This window comes from Chelonia mydas, chromosome 1, assembly GCF_015237465.2.
Source record: "Chelonia mydas isolate rCheMyd1 chromosome 1, rCheMyd1.pri.v2, whole genome shotgun sequence".
Lineage (NCBI taxonomy): Eukaryota > Metazoa > Chordata > Testudines > Cheloniidae > Chelonia > Chelonia mydas.
This window is the reverse complement of record NC_057849.1, coordinates 159,077,761-159,105,185: the sequence shown is the minus strand read 5'-3', so window position 1 is coordinate 159,105,185 and position 27,425 is coordinate 159,077,761. Positions and strand designations below refer to the sequence as shown.

The window sequence follows — 27,425 nt, the reverse complement described above, 5'->3', positions numbered from 1 at the left end:
AATGAAAGCACAGAAGAGATAACACAGCACCATCCAACCTTGTAAGGTGTTTTTTGTCTTACTTTTCTCCCTCAGCTACATTAGAATAGTCTGGAAGCAATCTTCTTGGCAGCTGCTTTCATCAACAAACTGTTTATTGTAAGAAAGTGGCTAGGTCAAAGGCTAAACGTCATCCTGAACTGAAAGCATACCTTAAAAAAATTAATACCGTACATGCATAATAAAACAGCATGTTATGTATAAAAGAGAACCATACTGAATTCTGAAAGGCCAAAAAAGTCTATTTAAACAAGAACTCCTGTATCTGAATGAGCAAAATTTGCTAATTTGCTCTTATGATGATTTTGAGGACTACCCAAAAATGGCTGCTTTTATCAAAAAATATTTGTATAAAAAGGCAATATACAATCTATATTTTACTCTCTAACAGGCAACATAATTTTATTTAGCTATTTTAGAATATTATAGTTAATTAATACTGAATGAGTATATATAATGTTTCTCATTAACATATAATGAAGGGATTTTCAGGCATACAATATGAAGTCAACATCAATTTTTGTTATTTATGGAGTTCTAAATACAGATTTAAGTCCGACATAGCTTTTATATGGAAAAAATAATCTTAATAAAGAGTTAACTAAATAAGGTATCATACATGGACAAAGTATGGATATTTAATCCTTTGTCAAGCAAACAAAGTCAGTTTCAAATCTTGTTTGAAAAGTTTTAATTACAGCTGCACACGTTCAGCTGTTGGTAAATCTCCTTTTCTCCCAGCATTCATAAATCTCGTGTAAAGATTTATCCTAGGCTTGAATGTGATATGCAAAGTTTTAGACCAAGAGCAATTTTTTTGAAACAAATTACAAACATATTTTTCATTTGGACAATCTTTAAATATATGAACAAAAAATAAGTGAGAGAAGAACGAGATACTGCATGTCCAGGTAACTGTTTAGTGCCTTAGACAAGTAACACATTCATACTACTACTTTAACTGAAAGGAAAGATAATTAAAAGAATTTAAGAATTAATGCTCAAACCTCATTCAGCAGTTCCCATCTATGTATTTCAGGAACTAACTAGTAGAGGATTGTCTATACTGCATACTCTACAAGTGCTGTGATACCACAGAGCACGATGTGATGAATAAAGGTAAAACTATTGCAGTAGATTTTAAAACTTATTTTTATTGGAAAGATATGAAAGATAAAAACAACTGTAGTCTACCTTGCAAAGAATTCCGCTACATGGCATCTAATAATCCAAAAATAAGGAATTAATGGAAATAACAACAGATCATTAACTACAGAGGGGCTAGCAGACATTACTGTACCATGAAAACAAGAAGCCCATTTACAAGAAGCTCCATAACTTCTAATTATTCTTTTTTGCTTAGTATTAACCAACTCTTTAGCAGTAACACCTATGTAGCAGTAAGAGTGAAGCTGTTATTTTCTGAAGAGTAACTCTACTGCAAAACATCACACCCAAAAATATATGAAGAATACATAGGGAATAAAGAAAAAAAGCACACAAACCTTCCAAACTTGTAAATTGATCACTAAGTGTTTTTGCTACACTTTAAAAGTAAAGAATTGTGGAAGAATTTGATTAGTATGCTTTTTTTAAATAACAAATAGTTAAGATAAAAATATAAAGCAATTAATACAGCATACAGATACCTTAAATATCTCACTTAAAGTAAGCAGTACTGCATACAAATACAGAATGGGAATTTTGTTCCCCAGTTAATATGGCCAATAAATCAGATTGATACGATCAGCTCTGTTAAAATAAATTAATAGTATTATGGCATTTTTATTTACAGCAAGAATGAGCAAAAACGTTTCTTATTAAAGATAAAATTGTTTGTTGAAAGTCTGGGAAACAGTGACAGAATTAGTAAAACAACTAAAAGCTTAGTAAAATATATTGTTGTTAGTATTGACAATATACAGCTCTTAGTTTTAGATTTTCCATCACATTTATTTTACTATTATCCAACATGTCCAATGCCCTTGTTCCTCCTTCACCTTCTCTGCTTCAGCCCTTCTTGTTTTAAATTCATTTACTTTTTCTGGGGAAAAGTATACATCATCAAAAAAACCTGGTCTCATTTCAAAATTAATGATGCAATTTTTAAGTTTGTATATTCTCTTTTCTTTCTCAAAAATCTCTCCTGACTGTCCTGCCCCCTTTTCTTAAAGATAGGTACCGCCTCTGTACCTATTAAGCTCCAAGTTTCCCAATAGACTTGCGTCATCAAAAATCATCTTTAGAGCCAAAACCTCAGACAGTACCACCTACCTGACTGAAAGCATTCTCTCAGTTTTCAAAGAATAAAGGAAAAACGGTTGCATAGAATTCCAAAAGTTTCATAAGTGACGTTTTAAAATAATAGATATACATCACACTGGATTTAGTCCTCTCAGGGACTCAACAATCTATAAATTGGGAGCTTGGGGATTAATTTTTCAAAAGAACCCACTCATGTGGGATTGCCTGCTTCCTGTCCTCCAGCCAATATCCTCCTGTTTTGCTCATCTCCCAGTTTCCCTCTCACCATGTCTACAGCAGACGCTCCTTTCTTCTCTTCACACAGGAAATACCCCCAGTGGATCAGAGCAGCTGTCACCAACAGTGGCCAGTACCAGAGGCTTCAGAGGAAGAAACTCTGCAGTAGGCAGTTATGGGATACCTTTCTCAACCACATACCTGTTCCTCCCAGGTAGGGCCCCATTGCAGCAGCACGTCTTCTTTAGCCAAAGTTCACTGGTAGATTTGTTTCATGCTGGTACTGCACAGGAGTAAGAGGCAGCAGCAGAAGCTACAAAGCTGCCAGCTACCACAAGCTCCCCAAGATCAAAGGGTTTGCAAAATGCCATGAGCACTGCAGACCCTTTACTATAGGGTAGGCTGAACCTTGGTCATCATTTACTAATCCTCAGATTTCTCTCTAGCCTTTTTGTAGGAAAAATGTCTTATGCTTAGGTATTTCTATACTCATTTACTCGCTGGACTCTTAAATACAATAGTTAAAGCCAGAACAGTAGCCAAAACATACACCAAAGGAGCTGAACGAGAGCAGAGGCAACAGCATCCAAATCACATATGCCCCTGAAATATCCATTTCAAATATTATACTCTATCGGTATGATTCATTAGACATACTTGCTACAACTGAAAAATCCTTTCAACAGAAACTCAAAAAAGCAAAGTAAGACTATCACACAGTAATACAATTTTGCCAATTTATGCATTTTATTACGTAATATTTGATGTGTTTCTTAAACCTCTGACTCCTGGATTTAACTAATTAGTGAGATCTCAGATTTCATTTTAAAAAAATTAATTTTCTCCATAACCATAAGTATTAGAAAAGCTTGAAAACATAACCCAAGTGCATCCTAAAGGCTCAAATACCAGAAGGCATAGAAAAATAACACAAAATTTTAGAAAAGTTTCATGTGGTTTTGACCTAGAGTGACCAGATGTCCCGATTTTATAGGGACAGTCCCGATATCGGGGGCATTTTTTTTTTTTTTTTTTTACATGGGCTCCTATTACCCACCACCCCATCCCAATTTTTCACACTCGCTATCTGGTCACCCTATTTTGACCCACTCCTGATTTTGGGAGACCTGACTTATGATTTTTGAATACTCGAGGTTGGCAATGTCAGTCATCATCATAGCAAATTCCAAATGGATGCGGCCTTCTTGCAAATCAAGCACCATCCAGATTGATCTAATGGAAGGTGCTTAAGATGGTCTGATTGCCTATTCAGTTTATGTTTATCACTTGCAATCTTGTTGCTTCACTGAAGCTTTTTATTCTCACACCACCATCAATCATGTAGCAGCATTCCTTGGTACACACGCTTCAGAATTCATTGGTCTTCTATTCTTACGAAGCTTCCACACCAAGAAAGCTGCCAAAACTGAATGAATGCAGAGGGAGGGGAGCTTCAGTATTAGTAAGTGGGAATGCTAGAACAGATAGGTCTCAAGCCAGTCACTGGCATTAGGTACCAGATCCTTTAATCCTGTAAAGAGCAGGTCTATACAATATAATAATAAGAATGTTTGTGTCCACTGTACCTTACCTAATTTATCACTTTCACAGGGGTTAGAGCATTGGCCTGCTAAACCCAGGGTTGTGAGTTCAATCCTTGAGGGGGCCATTTGGGATCTGGGGCAAAAATTGGGGGTTGGTCCTGCTTTGAGCAGGGGGTTGGACTAGATGACCTCCTGAGGTCCCTTCCAACCCTGGTATTCTATGATTCTATGAGGAATATGTGTAATATCAGAGATGAACTGGTGTTATCAATGGTGGGAAATGGATCTGAAAGCCTCACAAAGACAAAGTCTTGTACAATAAAAAGCATTTATTCAATGCTATTTTGTGTTAACTTCCTTGTTAATTTTCTTGTAATGTGGTCACTGTTAGAGTTGTCCTCAGTTCAATACCTGATAATTGAGTATTCCAGTTTATGTTAAGAAAGCCAAATACAACAAAAGCTAAAAAAAGCTAAAAGACATTTACAAATATTCATAGTTGTAAAAACTGTACCCAGGCTTTTTAACATTTGCTTTAATCTAACAGCTGCTATTTAGTTAGCCCTTCATTGTAAGATTTGCACCATGCCAACAAGACAACCATATGCCAGATTCCATTCACAGTGCATCTGGAATTTCAGGATTTTCTTAATTTGTAGGGAGCTCAAATTACGTCTTAAAATGAACCTTCAAGTGATTGATACAATAGAATCCAAAACAGTTTTCAATCTCTTCTTAACAATACTACTATGAAGCATTATACTGAGTAAAACTTTAGATTTAAATCCCCACCACCACCACCACCACCACCCACCCACCCAGTAATGAAAGAATATTGCCAACATTTCCGAAGTCATGCAAGGTTTTTATTAACCTTGATCATAATTTTCCCGGGTAGGTTCAGTTTTTTTTTCTAAAGAGATTAAAATGATAGACAAATTCTTGCCACAATCTAAAACCTGATATTTTTCTTCAAAGAATCAAATCAATTCCTCATTATGGCATGGATAAATCAATTACCAAAGAATTGGTAGGTGTCATCAAAGACAGAAGTGCATTCATTGTGATCAGCAAATCCCCACTGTCATAAGTGTTTGTTTAAAATAAAGACAATGCCTAAGTTACATCTCTTCTTGGGAGCAATATATTTCAAGTGTATAGGGACAATAAAATTGGATTTTCTAATTTTAATTTGGCGTATAATTTATAAATCTTGTTTTGATTAAATTCTATACAATATCTTAGTTAAAGAGGCACAATCTAAGCAGTAATTTATATATTTAAAGAACTGAAATACTGATCTTTCTTGTTACAGGACTGTACCTTTATTTATGAGCAACGGCAATATAATAGCATTTCACAAGACTCCACATTATGCCAACCCTGTTCTCATTTTGCAGGTCTTTCACACAAAAATTAGCTACACGTCACACTGAAGGCCAGGGAATCTTAAGCTTAGTCGGTTTGGAAATACTCCATTTCTGCCAGATCTTTACCAGTGATGTCATAGTTAAATGAACCACTGCCAAATTGCTATGGATCTCCAGAGAGTTCTTCACATGTCATGGAGCCTACCTATCTAAAGCCACCCATCTGTTCTAGGGCAATACCATAAAACTCTGACTCTAAAGGAGTTATGACTCAGTTATGACTTTTTGAAAGTTGTAAACTGACTATTTTGCATTCTATTAATCTCTTTACATTACACCAGAACCATGTGCATGTATGTGACACAGAACCACAGACTGTATAGATCAGATTATTAATTGTCACTGTGGATTCTTTTTTATTATTTAGATCTCCACTGCAACCACAGCAAAGACAAGCTGAATGCAAGAAGACTTAGCCCAACATAATGGCTCACAACACAGCACACTATCTGAGATCCAAGCTCAGGAGCTGAGAGCATTCACTCTCTGAACTATAGTTATATATTGTGGATGTGATGGAGTAATAGAAACCTGAGCGTGACACTCACATTTCCTTATTTTAAGACACCCTTGTGAGCTACTAGTAGAACTATATTAATATTTTCTGTCCTCCAATTTAAAATAAAGTGTAAAGAACAGGGCAACCAAAGGAGAATGAGGATTGAAACAGTATACTGTACATGCTTACCTGGAGCAAGCCTTGAAATGCAGTAAGAGTACAGTATCTATAATGAGTCTCACTTTGGTCAGGTGTCAGCATGTAGCAATTTAACATCAAAGATAAATCTATAAGAATATTTGGGGCTAACTTTGGATAAAATGTATTAACAACTTGTTAATTCTTACAGTATCATGAACAGCATTTTTGGAAATTGCTACATATAATGTAGATATGCTCCAATAAGATGTCCTTACTTTTTCCAAATTATTCAAACATATACCAAAGTAACGTGTCTCCAAAAAGTGCTATATATTTTTACAAGTATTGTCCAATATATGGCATACAAACAACCATGAATACCTAATACTACATGAATTCAAGGTGCAGCTTCTCTCATTTGTTTAATATACAACATACATTTATTACTGCCATTCAAAAGGAAACCACCACTTGCTTTTCTCCCTAGCTACAAAAAAATAGATCATACTAGCTTTTCCCAATTCTCTTATTAATTATAATGAATCTCTCTCCACTGAACACTCAGTAGACCAACAATAAATAGTTTAATAAAGGTAGTGTTCTTGAGTACAGTCCAATTCCACATTTGGGATAAACTCTTAAGACAGGAGGATGCTTAATAAAGATGGCCTCTCCTATAGGTTTCTCTGTATTTTGATATTACACACCCTATGAATTCTTGTGATATTTCCATAGTTTTACAATTGGAGAAAGTCAAATATAATTAAATGTTTCCGCCACTGTGAACATGTGTAAGCCTATGCACAATGCATCATCAAAGAATTCTATTCTCCCTCCTTATTTTACAATGTTGTTACTAACAACTCTGTAAATCCAGCTCAGAAGTGACACCTTGTGGTAAGATAACTTCAGTTAAAACATCTAAATGAACAGGTCAGAACTGCCTCCAGTTTTCCCAAATTACAGAGATATCTAGCTATTTTAATGCGATGCCCTCAGCAGTGCCCAGAGGTTCTGATAAATATTGTGCTGGACACTGCACAAGCAAGAATAGACTAAATGCACATCTATACTGTCCCACACTTTGCACTAAGGGGGCATGAAAAGTTGCACACATCGAAGTGCTGCGCTGTAAATCCTGTGTTGATGTTTTGGGCACAACTTAAAGGCCCCTAGTTCACACTACAGTAGAATGAAGAGAACTACATTAGTGCAAACTCAGGACCTTTAGGTTCATACCAAGAGAGTGGAGTTATAGAGCAGTACTTTGATGCACACTGCTATGCATGCCTCCTTAGTCCAAACTGTGAGGCAGCATAGACATGCCCACAGTCTCTGCCTTGAGAAATTCACTATCAAACATTCTGCAATGTTGTAATCTAACTTTTTTTTTTTTTAATTATTAGCTATTGGTTTGGTTAGACATTAAAGCAGATCCAACTCGAAGCCTGAAATACAACAGGTTTGGACAGATAACTGAGAACAGAATTTGGCCTTCTGATATGACAGAAGCCAGAAAGAAGTACAGTTCAGCTGGCAACTAGAAAAATCATCTCTGCTCGTAAATTTAGCAAATTTCTACTGGAAGTCAGAAAGTAAACCTAGAACTTCAGGATACCGTTTTTGTAATCACTTTTTGTACTAGAACTGCAATTTAAATAAAAATGCATCCAGAATGACATCAAGGCTGGTGGATCAGAAGTTTGCACTTTGACACCAGGTAGCAGACACATAAATAGTAACCACAGGCTCTCCACCTACTCTCTTGTATGCAGGCAATCAAAGTTTACAAGAACTCAGTTCACTGACAGGCTCTGAAAAGCAAGAGTCCTGTAAAATGTTTCACTTTACTGCCCACATGCAAGAATAGAAGAGATGGGCCCAGCAGGAAAAAACAGTTAGTACTTAAGTGCTTCGCATTATGCCTGTATCCTCACCCTCCATCTTATAAACAATTGTTAGATTGCCAATGCAATTAGGTGTGATATTATCTCTACAGTCTCTTTAAAAAGTGTAGCTGGAATATGTGACTCCTTGGAGTTTGCATGATCTTTTGACCTTTTACATCTTAAAAAAGCAATAATGGGTTGGAGTATTTTTTGTTTAAGAACTTTAAATTTAACTACTTTTGGTGCCGTCTAAATTTTCCACTCTTGTCTTAAGATGAACTCAAAACACTCCCCACCAAAAAACTTGATCACAGTTCTATTCTATTATTTTTAATTAATTTATTTATTTTAAAGAAGGCTGCCTCCATTAAGCAACCTGTATCTGTTAGTTCTTGAGGTGGTTAAAACAGTTTTCATTCAACAAATCAAGCAACATAATGCCTCTAGGAAACCAAAAGGTTGGCAGGATGCTGTTCTGGTCACATGTATACATTTGAGTAGAATCATACTAAATCCACTAATCTGTTCAAGAAACAAAGGGCAATCAGGCCATCAAGAGAAAGGATTTAAAGGTGTTTTATTTGCTAGTCAAAGACCTGTCCAAGCCTAAGAAACAGACAAGAAAAGCAGGTGTAACAAAAGCAGGAGATTGCTATTGCCCAACTTTTCCCTCAAACATCTATTATCAGTATCAAAAACTATCTTGTTCATTTGAAACCAAGTCTATACTTCAGAAAACAGGTAAAAGTAAATCATTGCAACAATCTGTCAGAGATTGGTAGGTTACCCTACTGAACTGAACTATGTGGAGAAAAAAGAAATTAATCCAAAGGTTTCAATTGCAGCCCAAACTTTACTCACCCCCCACAATGGATGGGGAAGTGCCACAGGAGTTCTAGGTAGGACATAAAAAGGCAGTGGAAGGTGCGGGAGTCAGGCAGAGTCTGTTCTTTTCCCACAGGCTCTGTTTAAGATTTATTCTGCTATTACTGCAGCTCCTACCTGAAACAGCCTGCTGGTCTGCTCCTTATCCATCATTCTTATCACAGCTCTCAGGCTGCCTGCTGCTACTGAATCCCATCCAGAGATGGAACTGAGTGGAAAATGATTTTCCCATCCCACAAAAAATACTTTGAGATTTTAAAAATGTTCGCATTCTGCTTTGGGATGAAATCAAGATCTTTTTCTTTGTGTGGAAAAACCAGGGAGAGAGATCCAGAAAAGGGACTTGAAGCCAGGTCTCCCACATCTCATGTGAGCACCCTAACCACCAAGCCATACAATCGCTGTTAGTTTTTTGCTCTCCCCCCTGTAGGAGCTGTTCTACTTTCTATAAATAATTTAATATTCATTGAGTCCCAGTGTCTAGGGAACTCACCTAGGATGTAGGAAGCCTGGCTTCAAGTCCCAGGTCTCCAAGTCAGGCAGAGCAGGGATGTGAACTTGAGTCTCCCACATGCCTGGTGACAGCCCTGACCACCAGTTTATTGACTCGTCTGAGATGACTTTATATATAATCTCCCCCCCCACACACACACAAATTCCATCCTAGCGCTGAGAAACTTCCTAACAAAGGATTCATCAAAACTGACCATTTCCTATGAAAAGTTTCAGTTTTGACTGAAATGGCATTTTCCACCAAAAAAAAAGTTACATAAAAAAATCTGAGCAGCTCTACCCAGAAAGCATGTTCCCTTCCTGGAACAGGCACTTCTAAAGGGCTGCTGCTTTTTGTCATATTGGCTGGGAGGGGGAGGAGGAGAGGGAAGAAGAGACTGAGGTGTACTTTCCTCTTCTTGCCTACATATGACACTTTGGGGGTGATAGGAGAAGAGTAGTAAATCTCTACTTAGAATATGGTTATATGTGTTGTGATTACACATTCAAAACATCTTAAAAATCTGTGTAAAAGTGCTTGCACAACATTAAACAACACTGGTGTTTGAGTTTTTTATAAAAATACCATCATTAATTAGAGGAGGAGAATACTAAAGGTCTTAAACCAAGAAGGCATAAAGCACATGGCAAGAGGCAAGTGCAACATATGAAGAAACTAAGACTTAAAATGAAATGTCCAGATTTCACAGAAGGCTAAATATCCATTTGCGTCATGTAAGAAAGACTAAATGTTTTGCATAATTATCAAAATGTGCAAAAAGTTTACTGGTAAGGATGGTCCCTTCCAAGTCTGTTCAAGACCATTAGCATATACTCCTTTCATGTGTTACTCAGCTATTCATGTGAAATGCATGATCTAGAAAAAGGGGTAAACAGGGAGGTTGCAAAGTTTGCAGATGATACAATATTACGCATGATAGTTAAGTCCAAATCTGACTGCGAAGACTTACAAAGAGATCTCACAAAACTGGATGACTGGGCAACAAAATGGCAGATGAAATTCAAGGTTGATAAATGCAAAGTAGTAAACAAACATAATAGCAACTATACATACAAAATGATGGGCTCTAAATTAGCTGTTACCATTCAAGAAAGAGGGCTTGGAGTCACTGTGGACAGTTCTCTGAAAACATCCACTCACCTTGCAGCCACAGTTAAAAAAACCTAACAATGTTAGGAACCATAAGGCAAGTGATAGATAATAAGCCAGAAAATATCAAAATGCCTCTGTATAAATCCACAGTAAACCCATTTTTGATGACTGGCCTATTCTGTTCATTCCCTTTTGAAGCATCTGGCATTGGCCAGTGCCAGAAGACAGGATACTGAGCTAGATGGACCATTGGTCTGACCCAGCCTGGCCATTCTTATTTTCTTGTCTCTACTATTACTAGACTGTTTTGTAAAATAAAATATGAGGAGATAAAAAAATTGCAACCTTCTTTAGCACAGCTAGTACTCACTAAATATTTTAGTTTTAGAGATTTTTTTTTAAATACTTCACAACTTGCAGATCAGAAGTCTTAATCTCATGTTCTATAATCTATATTAATATCTATGAGGTAAAAAAACTTTATAGAGGCTATTGTCTCAAAAATGTATACAGAAAGCTAGGTTTATTACAATGCCTGCTAAGCATATACGTTTCCCATCCTACAGAATTTAGATTTTCTCAGGATGGGAAGCCTCACGTTCCTTTCACTGACAAAAAAAAGACTTAAAATCAGAGACAGCCAATAGCATCACAAGAACAAAAATATTTAGAATTGAGGCTCAAGGCAGAAAAACTCAAGTCAAAACAGGTTGTCCTGAATTTAGATTGTACTACAGAGAATGGGAGAATCCATCGTGTATTTTGGGTTAATGTAGGCTATGATTAATTATTGTCATTTGGCTATCACCCATTTGGAACATATTGCAAACCTGAGTCAGGCTGAGGGAGCCTGAGTTAGGGAGCATTTTTAAGAAGTTTAGTTGTTGACATATTGCATTTCAAGATGGACTTAAATCACCATTGTGACTGAAGTCTCTCTAATCTTTTCAAGGAGAATATTCTTGCTGTAAGGCTTTGCAAAAGCCAGAAAATGCTATACTGAAACCCACAGCAATGAAAGACAATCCTGGTCTTTACAGCTGAAATATCTTTTAACCATTTCTGAGTCTTTAGAGGCAAAGCTGCAAAAACAAAAACACCCCCACAAATCTACATACATGAAGCTGAAACTGAACATGTGGGTGCCAGATTCAACAGGCTATAGCAACCACCATTCACATTATTTCAGTGCTTTGATCCCACACAGCTGCCTAGTGACAAAGAATTTGCTCATTGTAGCAACATTAAAACTGACAATTTGCCATTTCATTTTATACATTTTTGAAGGAAAAGGTTTTAATGGCCGTCTCTAAAATGACATTTAAAACCACCAAGCCACTAACAAACAGTGCACACATACACATTTAACTTTTAGCTATCAAGTAACCTGCCTTTCATAATATATTGTTCTTGCTGCAAATATTGCTTTCACTGTCCTACAGCAAGGCAATGGCAGAATATGGGTTGTCCAAAATTAACTTAATTAAAAACAGCCTATGCATTTATGTGTATGAAGCAAAGCACACTTCACAACTTAATAAGGAGTCCGATTTGTGAGGCGCAAGTGGCCCTAGTGCTGATATTCTCCAGTAGTCCCCATTACCTTATTCTTTACTGAGAAAAAGAGAGAGAAGGGATAAAACGTATTTGTGGACGCAGAGCGATCACTCAACAGCAAGCAGCACTAGTGGAGGATTATGTTAGCTCTAGTCCATATGATCAGATTGACATTATCCATAATATTTAGGTATTAGAACTTTTATGGAAATTTGAAATAAATTTTAGAATGGAGACAATCTCGCAGTCTTAGACTAGTAGTGGCAGTAGCATTTTAATTTGTATTAAAACAAGGACAACGCTAAAACCTAAGGCCAAAAGCAACACACACAGACTAAGAACAAGAGTGAAACTAGCAATTGCTGGGACACACTAGTCTAAAACAGAGGCAGAACAAACAAATGCTTCTAGACAATCACAGCAGCAAAAGTAGCTCATTTTCCTTTATCTGACAAAACAAGACAACATGAAAAATACAACGACCATGTTTTCTTGTCAGACACCTAACTCTGAATCTTAGCTGCCCACGGACAAATGACCAAAGAACATTGCCCGCAGTCTTGTGAATAATTTGATCTAATTTTCAGAATGTAAAATTATTACTTTTAACAATACAGTACAATATAAAATTTATTGTTTATTTAGGAGAGCCTCCAATTCATCTGATCTCCAACTTGGATATGTGACAGCTGAATCCTTGGGCTTTGTTTTGGAAGAATATCAGTGCATAAATCTAGAGCGTCTGAACCAAGGAACAATTCCACGTCGTAACATACTGACCCCATCACTTAACATTTTTTCTTAAACTTGGTCATCCCAGGCCTAGTGTAACTTCTTGGAGTGATGAAATTTAAATTGTGCAAGTTTCAATGTCACCACTTTTAATATTTAGATATTTCTTCCCCAAATCTTCCCATTTTCTACACTGCTCTTCTACATGCAGTGCTTTCAACTTCATAGGTATACACGGATTTCTCCTAATATAATTTCCCTCAGATGTTGGATCAATTCAGTTTTTGCATATGCAAAAGGCAGGAAATGCATGTACTGCAAGTCTCAGTTCAGAGGAAGGGTGCTCCATTCAAACTATGTAGCTTACTTGCATTGTGTACAAGTGTACATCTCATTGGTTTCCTCATCCATTCAAAAAAACTTAGCTCTTTTGTTTCCACTGTGTACAACACATTTAAAGCTAATCCCGCCAATTTGATTACAGCTATGGAAGCCTGAACATCTAACCGAACTCCAAATTTAAGTCTAGTGATTTGTATAAAAACCAACAGGCCCTCTGTTAGCAAGACTCAACTACGGCACATGCCAAGATTTGCTGAAATGGCTAGCAATTCTGTGTGCCCAACTTGGGCTCTTTTAATGTGTCCTGATTTTCAGAAGGAAAGTGCCAACACTTGAGGTATTTGGTGTTTTTCTTGAAGCCCCAGTGATGCATTTATGTGAGAAAGATAGGTTACTCGCTTTGTGCGGTAACTGGAGTTCTTCAAAACATGTCTCCCTAAGGATGCTCCACTTCAGGTGCGCATACGTCACTTACACCATTGATCAGAGATTTTTGGTAGCAAAGTCTGTTCAGCCCCCATGTGCTCCACGCATCCGCGTGCCCCGGAACAAAGATATATATGTCTGTGAAGGCAAACAGCCCTCAGTTCCTTCTCTATTGGAAAATCCCACAGACAAAACTCTAAAACAGAAAGCAAGATAGTGGAACTCCCATAGGATAACCTATCCATCTTCACGTAGTGTCCCTATAGATGCTCCACTTCAGGTAACTCCCAACCAGTAACCCCACAAGGAGGAGGGAAATTGGAACAGAATCTAATACTGAAGACAGAACTGCATTGCCCACTGCAGTCTGATCTAGAGGCATGCACAAAGGCATAGTGCTTGGAAAAAGTATGTATTGAAGTCCAGGTTGCCACTTTGCAAATTTCAACTACTAGAACATTCTTAAGTAATGCCACAGAAGTAGACTGCTACCTTGTAGAATGGGATAACACTCTACAAGGGGGTTGAATGGTGGCAAAGTCATAGTATGAAATGATACAGCCAGAGATCCATCTTGAAAGCCACTGAGTGAAAATTGTGGATCTGTCTGCAATTGAAACAAACAGCCTTGGTGACTTTCTGAATGGTTTGGTTCCGTCCAAATAGAAGGCTAATACCCTTATAACATCCAGGATACAGAAGACAGCTTCCTGAAGAGTGTGACATGGTTTAGGGAAAAAAACAGAGATGAATGGTCTAGTTAACATGAAACTCAGAATGCACTTAAGGTAAAAATTTAATATTTGATCATAAGAAGGCCGTTTCCCAGAAGAACACTGTAAATAGGAGGTCCAGCATTAAAACCCCCAGTTCTCCAACCCTTCAGGCAGAAGAGATGGCTGCCAAGAAAGTTGGGTTCACCAATAGGTGAACCAATGAACATGTGACTAGTAGATCAAAAGAGTGTTTTATAAGGTAATTAAGGACAAGATTCAAATCCCACATTGAAGTGGGTTCTATAATTTGTAGAAAAAGATTAAATCAGATGGCTCAGAAATCTCAACATAGTGGAGTGAGCAAAAACCGAAAAACCTTTTTTATCAGTAAATGAAAGGTTGTTATAGCTGACAAGTGAACACTGACCAAAGACCAGGTCTTTTTAATTCCAGCAGGTAGTCTGCGACAGCAGAAAGAGAAGAGCAGACAAAAGAAACTTCTCGATGGGTACGCCAGAAGTGGTATCTCTGCCGTTTCTGTAGGTAAGTGTGATGTGTAGACTCCTTTCTACTATATATCATCATCTGTTGCACTTCTGTTGAGCAAGAAGTCTCTATGCCAGAGAGCAAATGGGAAGACCATTTGCTCTAGTTGGTGTGAGCACAGAGATGCATGCCCTGTACCAAGACGGATATGTCTTAAGTGATAATGGCCGGAGGAGTTTGAAAGAAGGGAACTCTCGCACAGAGTTTGGAGGGGTTCTGCCACCAAGTGAGCAAATCCAGAACCTCACAGGGAAAAGAAACCTGTTTGTTGACACTGTGCTTGTTTGGTATGCACATTGCCCTGAGCTATCCCTAGAAACACTGGAGATGTAATCTGCCGTACAGGGTCAGAAGATGCATGCCACCATATGGCGCAACAGCTGAAGTCAATTCCTTGCTGAAATCTGAGGGCTTAACTGAATCTTTGCAATAAGATTCTGTAGATTCATAAACCTGCCCACAGGTAGGTAAACCCTGGCTGTCACAGCATCTAGAGAGGCTCCTATAAAAATCTAGCCATCAAACCAGGATCAAGACAGACTTTGTGAGATTGATCTGGAGGCCTAAAGTGTGAAACAAAGACCTTGTCATTGTACTCAGGGATCAATAACTGATTAAAAGATAAGAATCAAAGGGTAGGAATAAATGGTCACGTTTTCACAATGGAGAGAGGTAAATAGTGGGGTCCCCCAAGAATCTGTACTGGAACCAGTGCTGTTCAACATATTCACAAATTATCTGGAAAAAGGAACAAACACTGACTTGGCAAAGTTTGCAGACAATACAAAATTACTCAAGGTAGTCAAGTCCAAAGCAGACTGCAAAGAGTTACAAGGGGATCTCACAGAAACTGGGTGACTGGGCAACAAAATAGCAGATGAAATTCAATGCTGACAAATGCAAAATAATGCACACTGGAAAACATAATCCCAACTATACATGCAAAATGATGGGCTCTATATTAGCTGTTATCACTCAAGAAAGATATTTTCATTTTCAGAGAACTATCCACATCTGCTCAATGTGCAGCAGAAGTCAAAAAAGCTAACAAAATGTTAGGAACCATAAGGCAAGGGATAGATAATAAGCCAGAAAATATCAATGGCTCTATATAAATCCAGGATACACCCTCACCTTGAGTTCTGCGTGCAGCTCTTGTTGTCCCAACTCAGTAAAACATAGATTAAAATTAGAAAAAGTACAGAGAAGGGCAACAAAATAATTAATGTTATGGAACAGCTTCCATATGAAGAGAGATTAATAAACTATTTATCTTAGAAAAGAGATGACTAAGGGGTGATATGATAGAGGTCTATAAAATCATGAATGGTGTGGAGAAAGTGAACAAGAAAGTATTATTCACCCCTTCACATAATACAAAAAACAGGGATCACCTGATGAAACAGGTCAGCAGATTTAAAACAAACAAAAAGGAAGTACTTCTTCACGCAACCCACAGTCAACTATTGGAACTTTTTGCCAGGGGATGCTGTGGAGGCCAAAAGTATAACTGGATTCAAAAATGAATTAGATAAGTTCATGGAGGACAGATCCATCAATGGCATTAGCCAAGATGGTCAAGGACAAAACCCCATGCTCTGGGTATCCTTAAATCTCCAAATGCCAGAAGCTGGGACTGTACGACTGTCACTCTAACTGGCCTGTTCTGTTTATTCCCTCTGAAGCATCTGGCAATGGCCACTGTCAGAAGACAGAATGCTGGGCTAGAGAGACGATTGGTCTTACCCAGTATGGCCATTTTTATGTTTTTAGATACGGTTGCTATGACATCCTGACATAATTGACCCAAGTAGCTAATCATTGAGATAAGGGAAGACAATTATGCCTAGATGATGTATATGAGAGACTATGACTGCCACGACCTTTGAGAATACCATTGAAGCAGAGGAGAGGACGAAAGGGAGCACTTGGTATTGGAAGTGGTTGTAGTTAACTGTGAACTGAAGAAACCTCTTGTGAGAGAGCTGAATCACATCATGGAAATACAAGTCCTGAAGATCAAGAGTCACAAAAACCAAAACTCCAGACTCCAGAGAAGAAATTATAGTCAATAGTGCTAGAATCACTATTCTGAATCTCACATAGTTGTTACAATACCTGAGATCTAACATTGGCCTCTATCCCTCGTTCTACGGGGGACCAGAAAGTACCTGGAATAGAACCCTTTCCACCATGCTGAAGTGGAACTGCCTCTGTGGCCAAGAGCTGACCTTCATTTATGATGGCCTTAAATTATTTCTGATGTTCCTTTGGAAAATAGTCAATAAAGGTGTTAAATTTATCGGAGTTTACATCAGGGGAGCGCAAACTACGGCCCACGGGCCAGATCCGGCTCATCAGTGCTTTCAATCTGGCCCACAGGATTGTCAACCCCGCCTTGAGCCCCCTGCCACACCACTCCTGCACCCCAACCCCTTGCCTTGAGCCCCTTCCTGCACACCGCACCCCCTCCCACACCTCAACCCCCTACCCCAGCCCTACATTCATGGCGCTACATACAATTTCCCCACCCAGATGTGGCCCTCGGGCCGAAATGACGAGGGAGTGAAAGTATGGGAGATCAAGAATGTGTATGCTCCCTGTAGGAGGAATTCAAGGCCCTCAGAAACTGTTGGAGGTACAGGACCCATGGATCCCAACAAGGCCATAAGGCATAAGAGGAGGCAGTCACCACTGGTCACCCCAGGTGGTCAGAGGTCAAGGTCACCACTCCTCCACAAGTGGAGAGAAGTAACATCCCACTGAATAAACAGGCGATCCCCAGAGTCGAGAGTCAGAATCTCCTTCAATATATTCCATGGGAATGATAAGTGCTCTCCCTGGATGGCAGAAATTAGGGAATCACAGGAGGGGGTGTATGTCAACAAGAAAAGTACCAATGGTGAGCCAGAGGATCTCTGTACCAAAAGACGTGCAGACCCGGACAGTAGAGGAGACTCTGATTCACTGGGTACAAACAGTTGTCAAGTCCTGGAACTCCTGCGGTACCAGAAGAAAAGTGCCGGCGCAGGTACAGTCTCAGATGGAGCAGTCCAGGGTGCTGAAGTAGGTACCAAGGGTACTGAGGAACCAGACGGTGCTGACCTCTTTGTCATACAGTAGCTAGCAGAGGTGGTCCTCCAAAAAAAAAGATCTGGTACAGAAGAGGCATGGCTCTTAGAAACAGCCTTATACACCTTTGCGGTACCAGACACACTTGCAGCCTCAGTAACACTCCTCTTGGGGTCAGAGGTCTCCAGTGACAGAGACCTCTTTTAAAGGGGATGTAAGTCATGCTCCTATTAACAGTACATACCAGCTGTTGACACTGCAGGCACAGTTGTTGATCCCTCATCCCCCCCAAGGCTTTCGGTGACCCAGTGTGACATTCTATACCTTGGGGGAGCATGCTGTAACCCCCATATGCCTTATTTTCATATAATCGTGATCTTACACATAAAGCATGCCTTGTAAGGTATCAGGGAAAAGGTTATGATCTGCTGAAAGTCATTTCTCTATCCATATATGCGTATCATTAATGCATATGAAGTTATGAGAATTGTGTAGTATGGTTGTCACTAAAACGTGCTGTAAATTGGGGGAATCAGCCAGATATTAGCTCCCCAGAGGCAACAGCAAGGAAAATAACGCCCGAGCGGGGTGTCATACAACCCATCAACAGCTATTGTCCAGCAAGGGAGCTACAATGCAATGACTCACCTGCATGAGGCCACACCAGGGGAATTGCTCAATCTTGCTTGGAGAGACTCAGGGTATGTCTACACTGCAAAGTTGTTGACAGAACTTTTGTCTTTCAGCACCAACAAAGAGCTTTCACACACGCTGACTTTTAGTGACAAGGCTGTGTTGACACAGTCTTGTTGCTAAAAGCTGCGTGGTGTAGACAAGCCCTCAGTAATGATCACTTGACTCTGAAGGGGAGGGGGCAGAGACAAGAGAGAGGAAAGGACATGATAAAAGGAAGAGATGTTTGCCATGCTCTTCCACTCTCTTTCACCTACACCTACAGACACCATACCAAGCGACTGAACCGCTGATCAAAGGGGGGACAGCCTGGCTGAAGAGCAACCAGCCAGCTTGGGGTGAGAAGCATCTAAGTTTGTAAGTGTTAAGATCAGCTTAGAATGCGTTTTGTTTTTATTTCATTTCACCACGTCTGACTTGCTATGCTTTAACTTATAATCACTTAAAATTTATCTTTGTAGTTAATAAATCTGTTTATTCTCCCTGAGGCAGTGCATTTGATTTGAAGCGTGTCAGAAACTCCCCATGGGACAACAAGCCTGGTACATATCAATTTCTTTGTTAAATTGACAAACTTACATAAACTTGTAGCGTCCAATGGGCATAAGTGGACACTGCAAGATGGAGGTTCCTACGGTCGTCTGGGACCAGAGATATTGGCTAGTGTCATTTGGTTGCACAGCCCAAGAAGTAGCTAATATGCCAGAGGCTGAGCTTGAACAGCCCAGGAGTGGGGGTTCTCACAGCAGAGCAGGGTAAGGCTGGCTCCCAGAGTCAAGGATTGGAGGGACCTAGCAGATCACCAGTCCAGATAACACCAGAGAGGAACGTCACAACCAGACCACAAGGTGGACATGATAGTGACTGTCTTATCCCTGGTAGCCTTCAGCGACAAGCACCTGGCAGCTAATGGGGTAGCAACAGTTTTACCCATTGAAGCTCTTAATGACAAGGATCCAGAGGTGGACGGGACACTATGTAGAGGGGGATTCTTGGAGCTCTGATCAGAAGCTGGTTTCAGGGCTAGCTCCATCATGAGGAGCCTGAATTTTATCTCTCGGTTCTTACAGAACGTACTTGTAAATGAAGACCAGATTTTACACCTTTGAAGGTATATAGATATCCGCAAAGCACTTCCAGAGTGTCCATCCCTACCCAGGAAAGATTCCTGGAAGGAAGAGCAATATTTAAAGCCTGGGAGTCCCAGGATCGGTAACGTAGCCGGGGGGAGGGGGGAAAGCGGGGCAGCAGCCGCTCCCCCACCGAGCACAAGTGGCACCTTTTTAATGGATTGGCGCCTTTTTATTTTTTACTCACCCGGCGGCGCTCTGGATCTTCAGCGGCTCTTCGGCGTCAGGTCCTTCACTCGCACACCGGTCTTCGGCGGCACTTCAGCGGTGGGGTCCTTCGGTGCCGTCAAAGACTGGAGTGAGTGAAGGACCTGACTCTGAAGTGCCGCTGAAGACCTGGAGCGCCACCGCGTGAGTACAAGCAGGTGGTACCTTTTTTATCTCTGCTCCCCCCCGTTTACTCCACCTGGCCAGGAAACCCCAGTAATAAGAGTCTGAACATAACCCTGAAATGTGTGGGGGGGGGGGGGGGAGAGGGGAGGGGGAATAAAAACCAGGGAAAGAACAACCAGAAAAACAACCTAACAACCTAACTAACTAACTAGAACTACCTACCACCTAACTGTGCACAGTAAAGCTGACACACAATGCTCCATCTCAGGCTGAAGGTGATAGAGAAAAAACCGAGGGCAGTTTGCCAGTGCAGACCTATATATTCTCTACTCTTGGGGGAATTGTGTGCCACTGCGCAAGCACGGAATTGATATCTCCCCCCCCCTCCCAGATTTCTTTGCTTCCCCACAGAAAAATTACTTTCTGACATGGCAGCGAAGGGAAGTCACAAGAGCGGTCAGGTGACCCTCCCCAGCAGTATGTTTCAGGTGCCCAGGTCAGCTGGCAGAGAGATAAATCACCGTGGGGCAGTGAGCGGGACTCGGGAAGACCCGGCTGGTGGCTCCTACCCTGCACCAGGCTCAGCTGCTAGTCCTGGCTGGGTTGGGGAGACTGTGACTTCCTCTTCCCCTGCACGACATCCAAGGCCGTGTCAGACCCACCCCCAGATTTCTCCCCTGGCAGTAGGAAGCCCTGAAAACTTCAGTACTTCCTGCACCCATTGCTCCTCAGCTGCAGGGGGAGGGGTCTCTGTACAGGAAGCTGCTCCCCCATCCACCCAACACCTGTGCATCCAGACCCCCTCATATCAAGACCCCCCCGACAAACCTCACCCACACACACACACCCCCGACACCCAGAACCCCTCTGACAGGGCCCACTCCCCCTGAACCACCTGCACCTGGATCTCCCTCTTACTGAGCCCCAACCAGCTGCACCTGGACTCCCCTGCAGAGTCCCATTACCGCTGCACCCAGAATTCCCCAACAAGCCCTTGGATCCCACACTGAGCCACCCAAACCCAGACTGTCCCACACAAAACCCTCTCAACCTACATGTGGATCCCCTCACACTAAGCCCCTTCACACTTGGATCCTGCCTTGCTGAGCCTGCCTACGCACACCTGGTGCATCTGGCACAGAGGGACAGGGCCCTGGGGTGTTTCTGGGGCAGGCCTGGTCCTTGCATTGTGTCGGGGTTGGGTGCAGCCTCACCACTGAACCCGTGTCCCAGGGGGGAGCTGCACAGTGATCTCCCACCTCTGTGCAGCCAGTGGCCTCTGCTCCCCAATGCCAAGCTGGTGCCTCCACCATTATTTGACAAATAAAATTTGCAGAATTTTAAAATATTGTGTGCAGAATTTTTTTTTTGGGGGGGGGGGGGGGGGGGCCACAGAATACCCTCGGGAGTAATTCTCGTTACAGGCCACGAGTATGCGTAGAGTACATGCACAGGCCGAACAGGCACTGCTACCAAAAAATCTCCAAAGGCGTAGGTGGCGCACACGCACCTGAAATGGAGCACCCATAGTGACATTTCTCAAAGAAGAATCGCAGCTTACTTTAAAAGAACATAAAAGTTTTTCATCCTCATGGGTACAGAATAAAGTTTGAAAATGTAAACTCTAAAACCTCAAACAGCAGAAAGGAAACCAAGAGTAGCCACAGATTTTAAATATCTACGACGAACAACAGCTCATCTTTATTTTGGGGGATGACTCATGACTTAAATGGTTGAGGTTGGTAATGCTGCAATGCCTGGGAGTCAGGACTCCTACGTTTCTCATTCCATTGATTCACTGTGTGACTTTAAACTAGTCACTTAACTATTCTTCAGATTACACATATGTACTCCAAAGTGCTGAATCTTAATCAGAAATTATTTTAAAGGATTTGAATACCTCAAATGAAAAGTTCTATGTAAGTGAAAGCCACAATACATCTAGAGAAATGAATAACCTATCAGAAAGCTCTAAGTGATTATGTATTCTTAACTTATTCCAATACTTAGGTTGGTAATTGCTTCTTAAATACTTCCAAATTCCTTTCAGATACTATTCTGGAAATGTGCTAAATTATCAGCTTGAAAATGTATATTAAAAACATTAAGAATGATGTTGCACATACAAAGATTATAGCATTTTGAAACCTAACATCACAGCAAAACCAATAACCCTCAAATGACCCTTCATTTCCCACTTGCTTTTTGTAAACTCAATTTAAACCATGTAACTGTCCAATAGATTCTTGTGAAACATATTGAACGGAACTGCAAATGTAAAATATGCCACTAGATGGCAAGCATTAGCAAAAATTAATTAGCATCACTGTTGGATTCTTACATGGTACAGTTTGAAAGCTGGGTGTGAAGGGAGAAAGATAGAGAGATTGGGGCAACAATATTAGAGAAAATTCTATCAACTTGATCCTCTCCATACAGTTCTCCTCCTGAGAGACTTTAGATATTAAATTACAATTAATATTGGGCAAATGAACAGAATGTAAGTTATAGTTTTGTTTGCTTGTGAACCAGGGACTCTTACTAGTTTAAACTTTGTTCATTTTACTTTAAGCCATTTCATCTTGTGGTGTCACATTTCAATGTTTTTGTAAAGCTGTCTACAATGAAATTGTGACGAACGTATCAAGTAACAATCAGGCCTATACATAACAATGCTCTAAAATTTTAGGGGGCCTGGGTAATAGGCAGATTATTCTCTCACTGCACAAAATATATCAACCTGCAGCACCTTCACTGGTTTCCTAGCCTATCTGTAACACAAATATTAAAAATGCCCTCAGGATTATTAAAGATCTCCTTCTCACTTTTCTGACTACATACTCCTCATATTGCCTTTCCCATACATTATGGTCCTTCAGTATTGACCTCCTCACTTCCCAATCAGATCTCCATAATTTGGGGTTGCTCTTTCATTTGTGTTGCCCTGTATATGCAGAATTCTCTATCTCTAGTAGAAATAAAGTTAATTACGCCTTTTAATCTCTTAAAAACCTTTTCTTACTATAGCTTAGCACAGTTTTGCTCTGTAGAGCATTTTGATACTGTGCAAGGACACAAATGAAGTACAATGCATGTCTTATTAACCAAGGGCTAAAATGTTCCATCAGCAATAAGCCAAATTCTTAAAAGGTTCAAGTCCCACAGTTTCCCCAATGTAAATCTCAAAAGTGTGTTTAGCAGCTAAAGAACCATAAAAGAGCAGTAGTCGTTTAGACATTTTTATTACTTGCTATATAAGGGGTAAACCTCAATACTGACTACAGTGAATACAACTATTTTAATTTATTATGTTAGATTGCTATAAATTTACCTGGACTTTTATTAAATTTGAAAAAATATTTCTAAGTACTTTTGTATACATGGCTTTTGGACAATAGCAGCTTACATATTGGTTTGTAATTATTTGGTTTATTAAATTAAGTATTCAGGGTAATTAAAGAAAATTATTAGAAAATTTCTGCTTTCCTAATAAATGACAAACATGAAATGCTTCAAAGTGAATACCTCCTCCTGGCCCATACATATGTTATCACCACCAGGTCCAATCGCAGACTCTGGAAAGCAGTTTTTAAAGTTTATTTGGTTGTAATATTCTATACACTTTATTTTATATAAGGTTAGAAAAACATTTAAGTGTTAGTCGTGATGGTTTTTTTTAATTTGTACAGAATGTTTGGTAAGAGTTTTTAATTGTGAACTACAGGTAAAACGACTGTTGACTGAAATCTTGGTAACTGTGATTAAAAGGCAAAACACCCAACAGGAGTGTCTGCTCAAAGAGTCTCTCCCTTGTTAATGAATGTGAAGATATTTTTTCTAGGATCTCAAGGTAAGCAATATATAGCACCTGGTTTGCCAAGGCCATAAAAAGCTGATTCAGGAGACTTGACTCTGCCCTCACCCCCTTCTCACCCTTTTCTCTCTTTATAAAGAAAAATTTCAGTTTTAAATTCTAACAAAATAGTCGAGGAATAGTTTTATTTAAAATTTTATAAACACTTTAAGGCCTTCATGTGGTTTAAGGAAAATATGTAAAGTTGGGAAATGTTTTGTAGCAGTCCTTTGTTTATTCCTTAAATGCTCAGAAATGTACAAGCATCTTTGATATGTTTGTTTGCAAATGACTTGTATTTAAAAGTAAGCCTCATAACTGCCTGATGCAACTGCCATATAACTAGTAAAATATCTGTTATATTTTTATAAATATAACATGGTCATTTATTATCATCACTGGTTAATACGATAAAAAGTCATTTAAGTACAGAATGTTTATGCTAACTGGGGAATTAGTGATCTGACAGTGTTCAAGCAACTTTCTAGTTAAATTCAAACACACACAAGAACCACTACTCCAAGAATTTACAAGAAGAGCCAATGCATTCTTTGAGGACTATTTAAATCAGGGGAAGGCAACCAGCGCGCAAGCTGATTTTCAGTGGCACTCACGCTGCCCGGGTCCTGGCCACCGGTCCAGGGGGCTCTGCATTTTAATTTAATTTTAAAAACCTTATTTACTTTACATACAACAATAGTTTAGTTATATATTAAAGACTTATAGAAAGAGACCTTCTAAAATGATTAAAATGTATTACTGGCACACAAAACCTTACATTAGAGTGAATAAATGAAGACTAAGACTTACATTAGAGTGAATAAATGAAGACTCGGCACTCCACTTCTGAAAGGTTGCCGACCCCTGATTTAAATTGAAGACTCTTTTTAAATTAATCTAAGCTTAGAAAGGCTATTTTAAAGCTAAAAGATATGTAAGTAAGGAAGTCTGACTTATTTAAAACAGAATTTAAACTCCTATTAAACCCTAATAAAACTAAAGGACTAAAACACAAGAAAGAGTTAAAACAAATGACATTTGAGTTCCCTCCACAACAACAATATACAGTTACTACCCTGTTCCATAGGGAACAAATTTCATATTCATGAGCTGAAGATACTACCTGAACTGTCCCATGAGGGTCTTAAACCAATGAAAAGGTGACAGCAGCCAATATTTAAATCCAGATGAGCCCTAAAAGGGGTGTGCCTTGCACCTCCAGTGAAACTGTGAAATGTGAAGACTATACATCTCTCTGAATTAAGCAAGCAGCATACTCTGCTTCTGTTTCTTAACCTCAATGTCACTCCGGTCTTAGTCATGCCATCTCTTTCAAGCAAGCAAACGTCAGCAGTGTGACAAAGAAGCAGTTACCATACAGCGTCAAGAAGCAATTGCCTTCCAACACAACAGTGCTTCTGCAACGTAATGATATCACAAAGAATGAGAGAAAGTTTACCAAAGCACTGCCAAGGAATCAGATTTATTTTTTTCTTCTAATGATTTTAATGAGATATGGAAATGCTATTTGTAATTTAAGACAGTAACAGCTTCTCCCATTAAGCACCAAAGTGGTTTACACTATTATTCTTGGAGAGGAAACAAACTAATCTTAGTAAAAAGAGAAACAGATTTAATTTGAATATTAAGATTCTTAATATACGTTAATTTGTCTGACTCAAGACAGCTGCTAGAATGGCCTCTAAAGTAACTGAATTTAAATATTTAAGTTTCGTAAGACTTAATTAAGATCACTCACCTTTGCCTATTTTTGAACAGTTTAGGTTATCCATGATAAACCATGCAGGACTCACCTACCCTTAAATGAAATTCCCTTGCCCATATATAAACTGTTTTAGTTATGTATGATACACTAAAACAGGACTCAAATACTAGTTTTGAAAATATCTCTTCGGTATTGACTTATCTAGAGAAGAATACCCCCACCAAAAACTGGCCCACCCTCTATGGCATAATCTCTGTTAAAAACTCTTCATGGAGAGACAGATAAAAGAGACTGTAACTGAAGTCACCATGGTTTATTATTTGTGTTTTCAATTTTTTGTAAAAAAAACAAACAAACAAACAACAAACAAAAAACCCACAAAGTTAGTAATTTGATGGTTTTGTTTTTAATCATGATGTCTCATAAGACATGGTGAAGAACCCCATGTGACAAACAGTGGAAGTCACACCCCTAAATTGGCACTGAGAGACTATTAAGATCTGGCCTACACTTTCTCATCTCTCTAGACGAACTTTTAGTAATTTTTGGTACATATTAAAATTACTTGGCCCTAACAACTTGGCAGACCTTTCTACCCCAGAACTATAAAAATATTATTTTGGTTTTTTAAATCATGCATCAAGCTAGTTAGTTTAAATCTCTTATGTCCGCAATTGAAGTAGAATGCTCACCTCATCAGAAGCAAGCAAATAAATAGGAGTTAGTGAAGGAACTTCGCTTAATTCACAATTCAGGCCAAGCAAGGTCAGGATCTCCTTAAGAACTTCATATCTCTTGGCATTGCTCATTTTGAGTAAATTAAAATCTTCTTGGGTTTGGGTAGTCAGAGAGGCAATATCCATTTCCAAGTATATCTGGGGAGATGGGAAAAGAAAAAGAAAGAAGTCACTAACACGAAAGACAGCAGCTGAGGTAGAGAAAAGCAAAGCAGACCTAAAAATGGTGTGGTATCTATTCACTTACTACTAGCTGAATTTAGTACAAGAGCCATGTAAAATTCAGTGCGACTTGTGTGTTAGAAATAAGGTTATATTTTATACGATGAAGAAACAAGACATATTAATAAATAGGGCTTTGACATCCTAAAAGCCTGTCAAACAAATACATATCCAAGGTGTAGCAAATACTAGTAGAGACCAATGAATCCTTAACTTCCAAGGAGGAAACTAGAGCTATTGGTAAACTACAGTTCTTCTCTTAAAAGTGTGTAAAAATGCCCCTTTCTTAATCAGTTGGTCTGTCTCCTGCATGTATTTGGAGTCCATATCTACTTACTGACTAAAAGAAGTTTTTGCTACTTTTTTCTTCTGTTAGCACTATATAAATGAAGCTGCTCTGGATTCCACTCTGGCTCATGAACCAGTAGAATTCAGTTCTGATTGCAGAATTTTTGTTGGTAGAGATGAACAAGGTAGAAAGAACCCAGCCTGACTAATTCCAAGTTGAATCACAGGATTGAAATTAGAAAAACATCTTTTTATTTTTGAACTGCACTGATTATATCTGGAACACTGACTCAGAAACCTACAATGCCATTTTATATAGAATCACTTTTCAAACTAGAGGTGAACTTTGGGGGCTTGTCTACACAATCGGCAAGCCAAGCTGCAAATATACAGCACTCCAGCGTGCTGCTCACTAACTGGCCATGTGGACCCTGCTACCACACGATAAGAGTTCTATTGTGCACTTTGGAAATACTATTTAGCAGTACTTCAAAGACCAATAAATGAAAGCTAATCACAAAACTTTTAGTGCACGGTA

General features: G+C 39.3%; 1 protein-coding gene across 10 annotated transcripts in view; it reads right to left on the bottom strand.

The window, feature by feature from the left end:
- HLCS (holocarboxylase synthetase) overlaps positions 1-27,425 on the bottom strand; it is a 211,741-nt gene that overhangs the window by 157,689 nt on the left and 26,627 nt on the right. For all 10 annotated transcript variants that reach the window (XR_005226123.2, XM_043538250.1, XM_043538249.1 and 7 more), the window contains one exon: positions 26,333-26,515. Coding sequence is in view for 9 of the 10 variants with exons in the window: in XM_043538250.1 (XP_043394185.1) it covers positions 26,333-26,515 (183 nt within the window). In the remaining variant the exon portion in view is untranslated. The remainder of the gene's footprint in view (positions 1-26,332; positions 26,516-27,425) is intronic.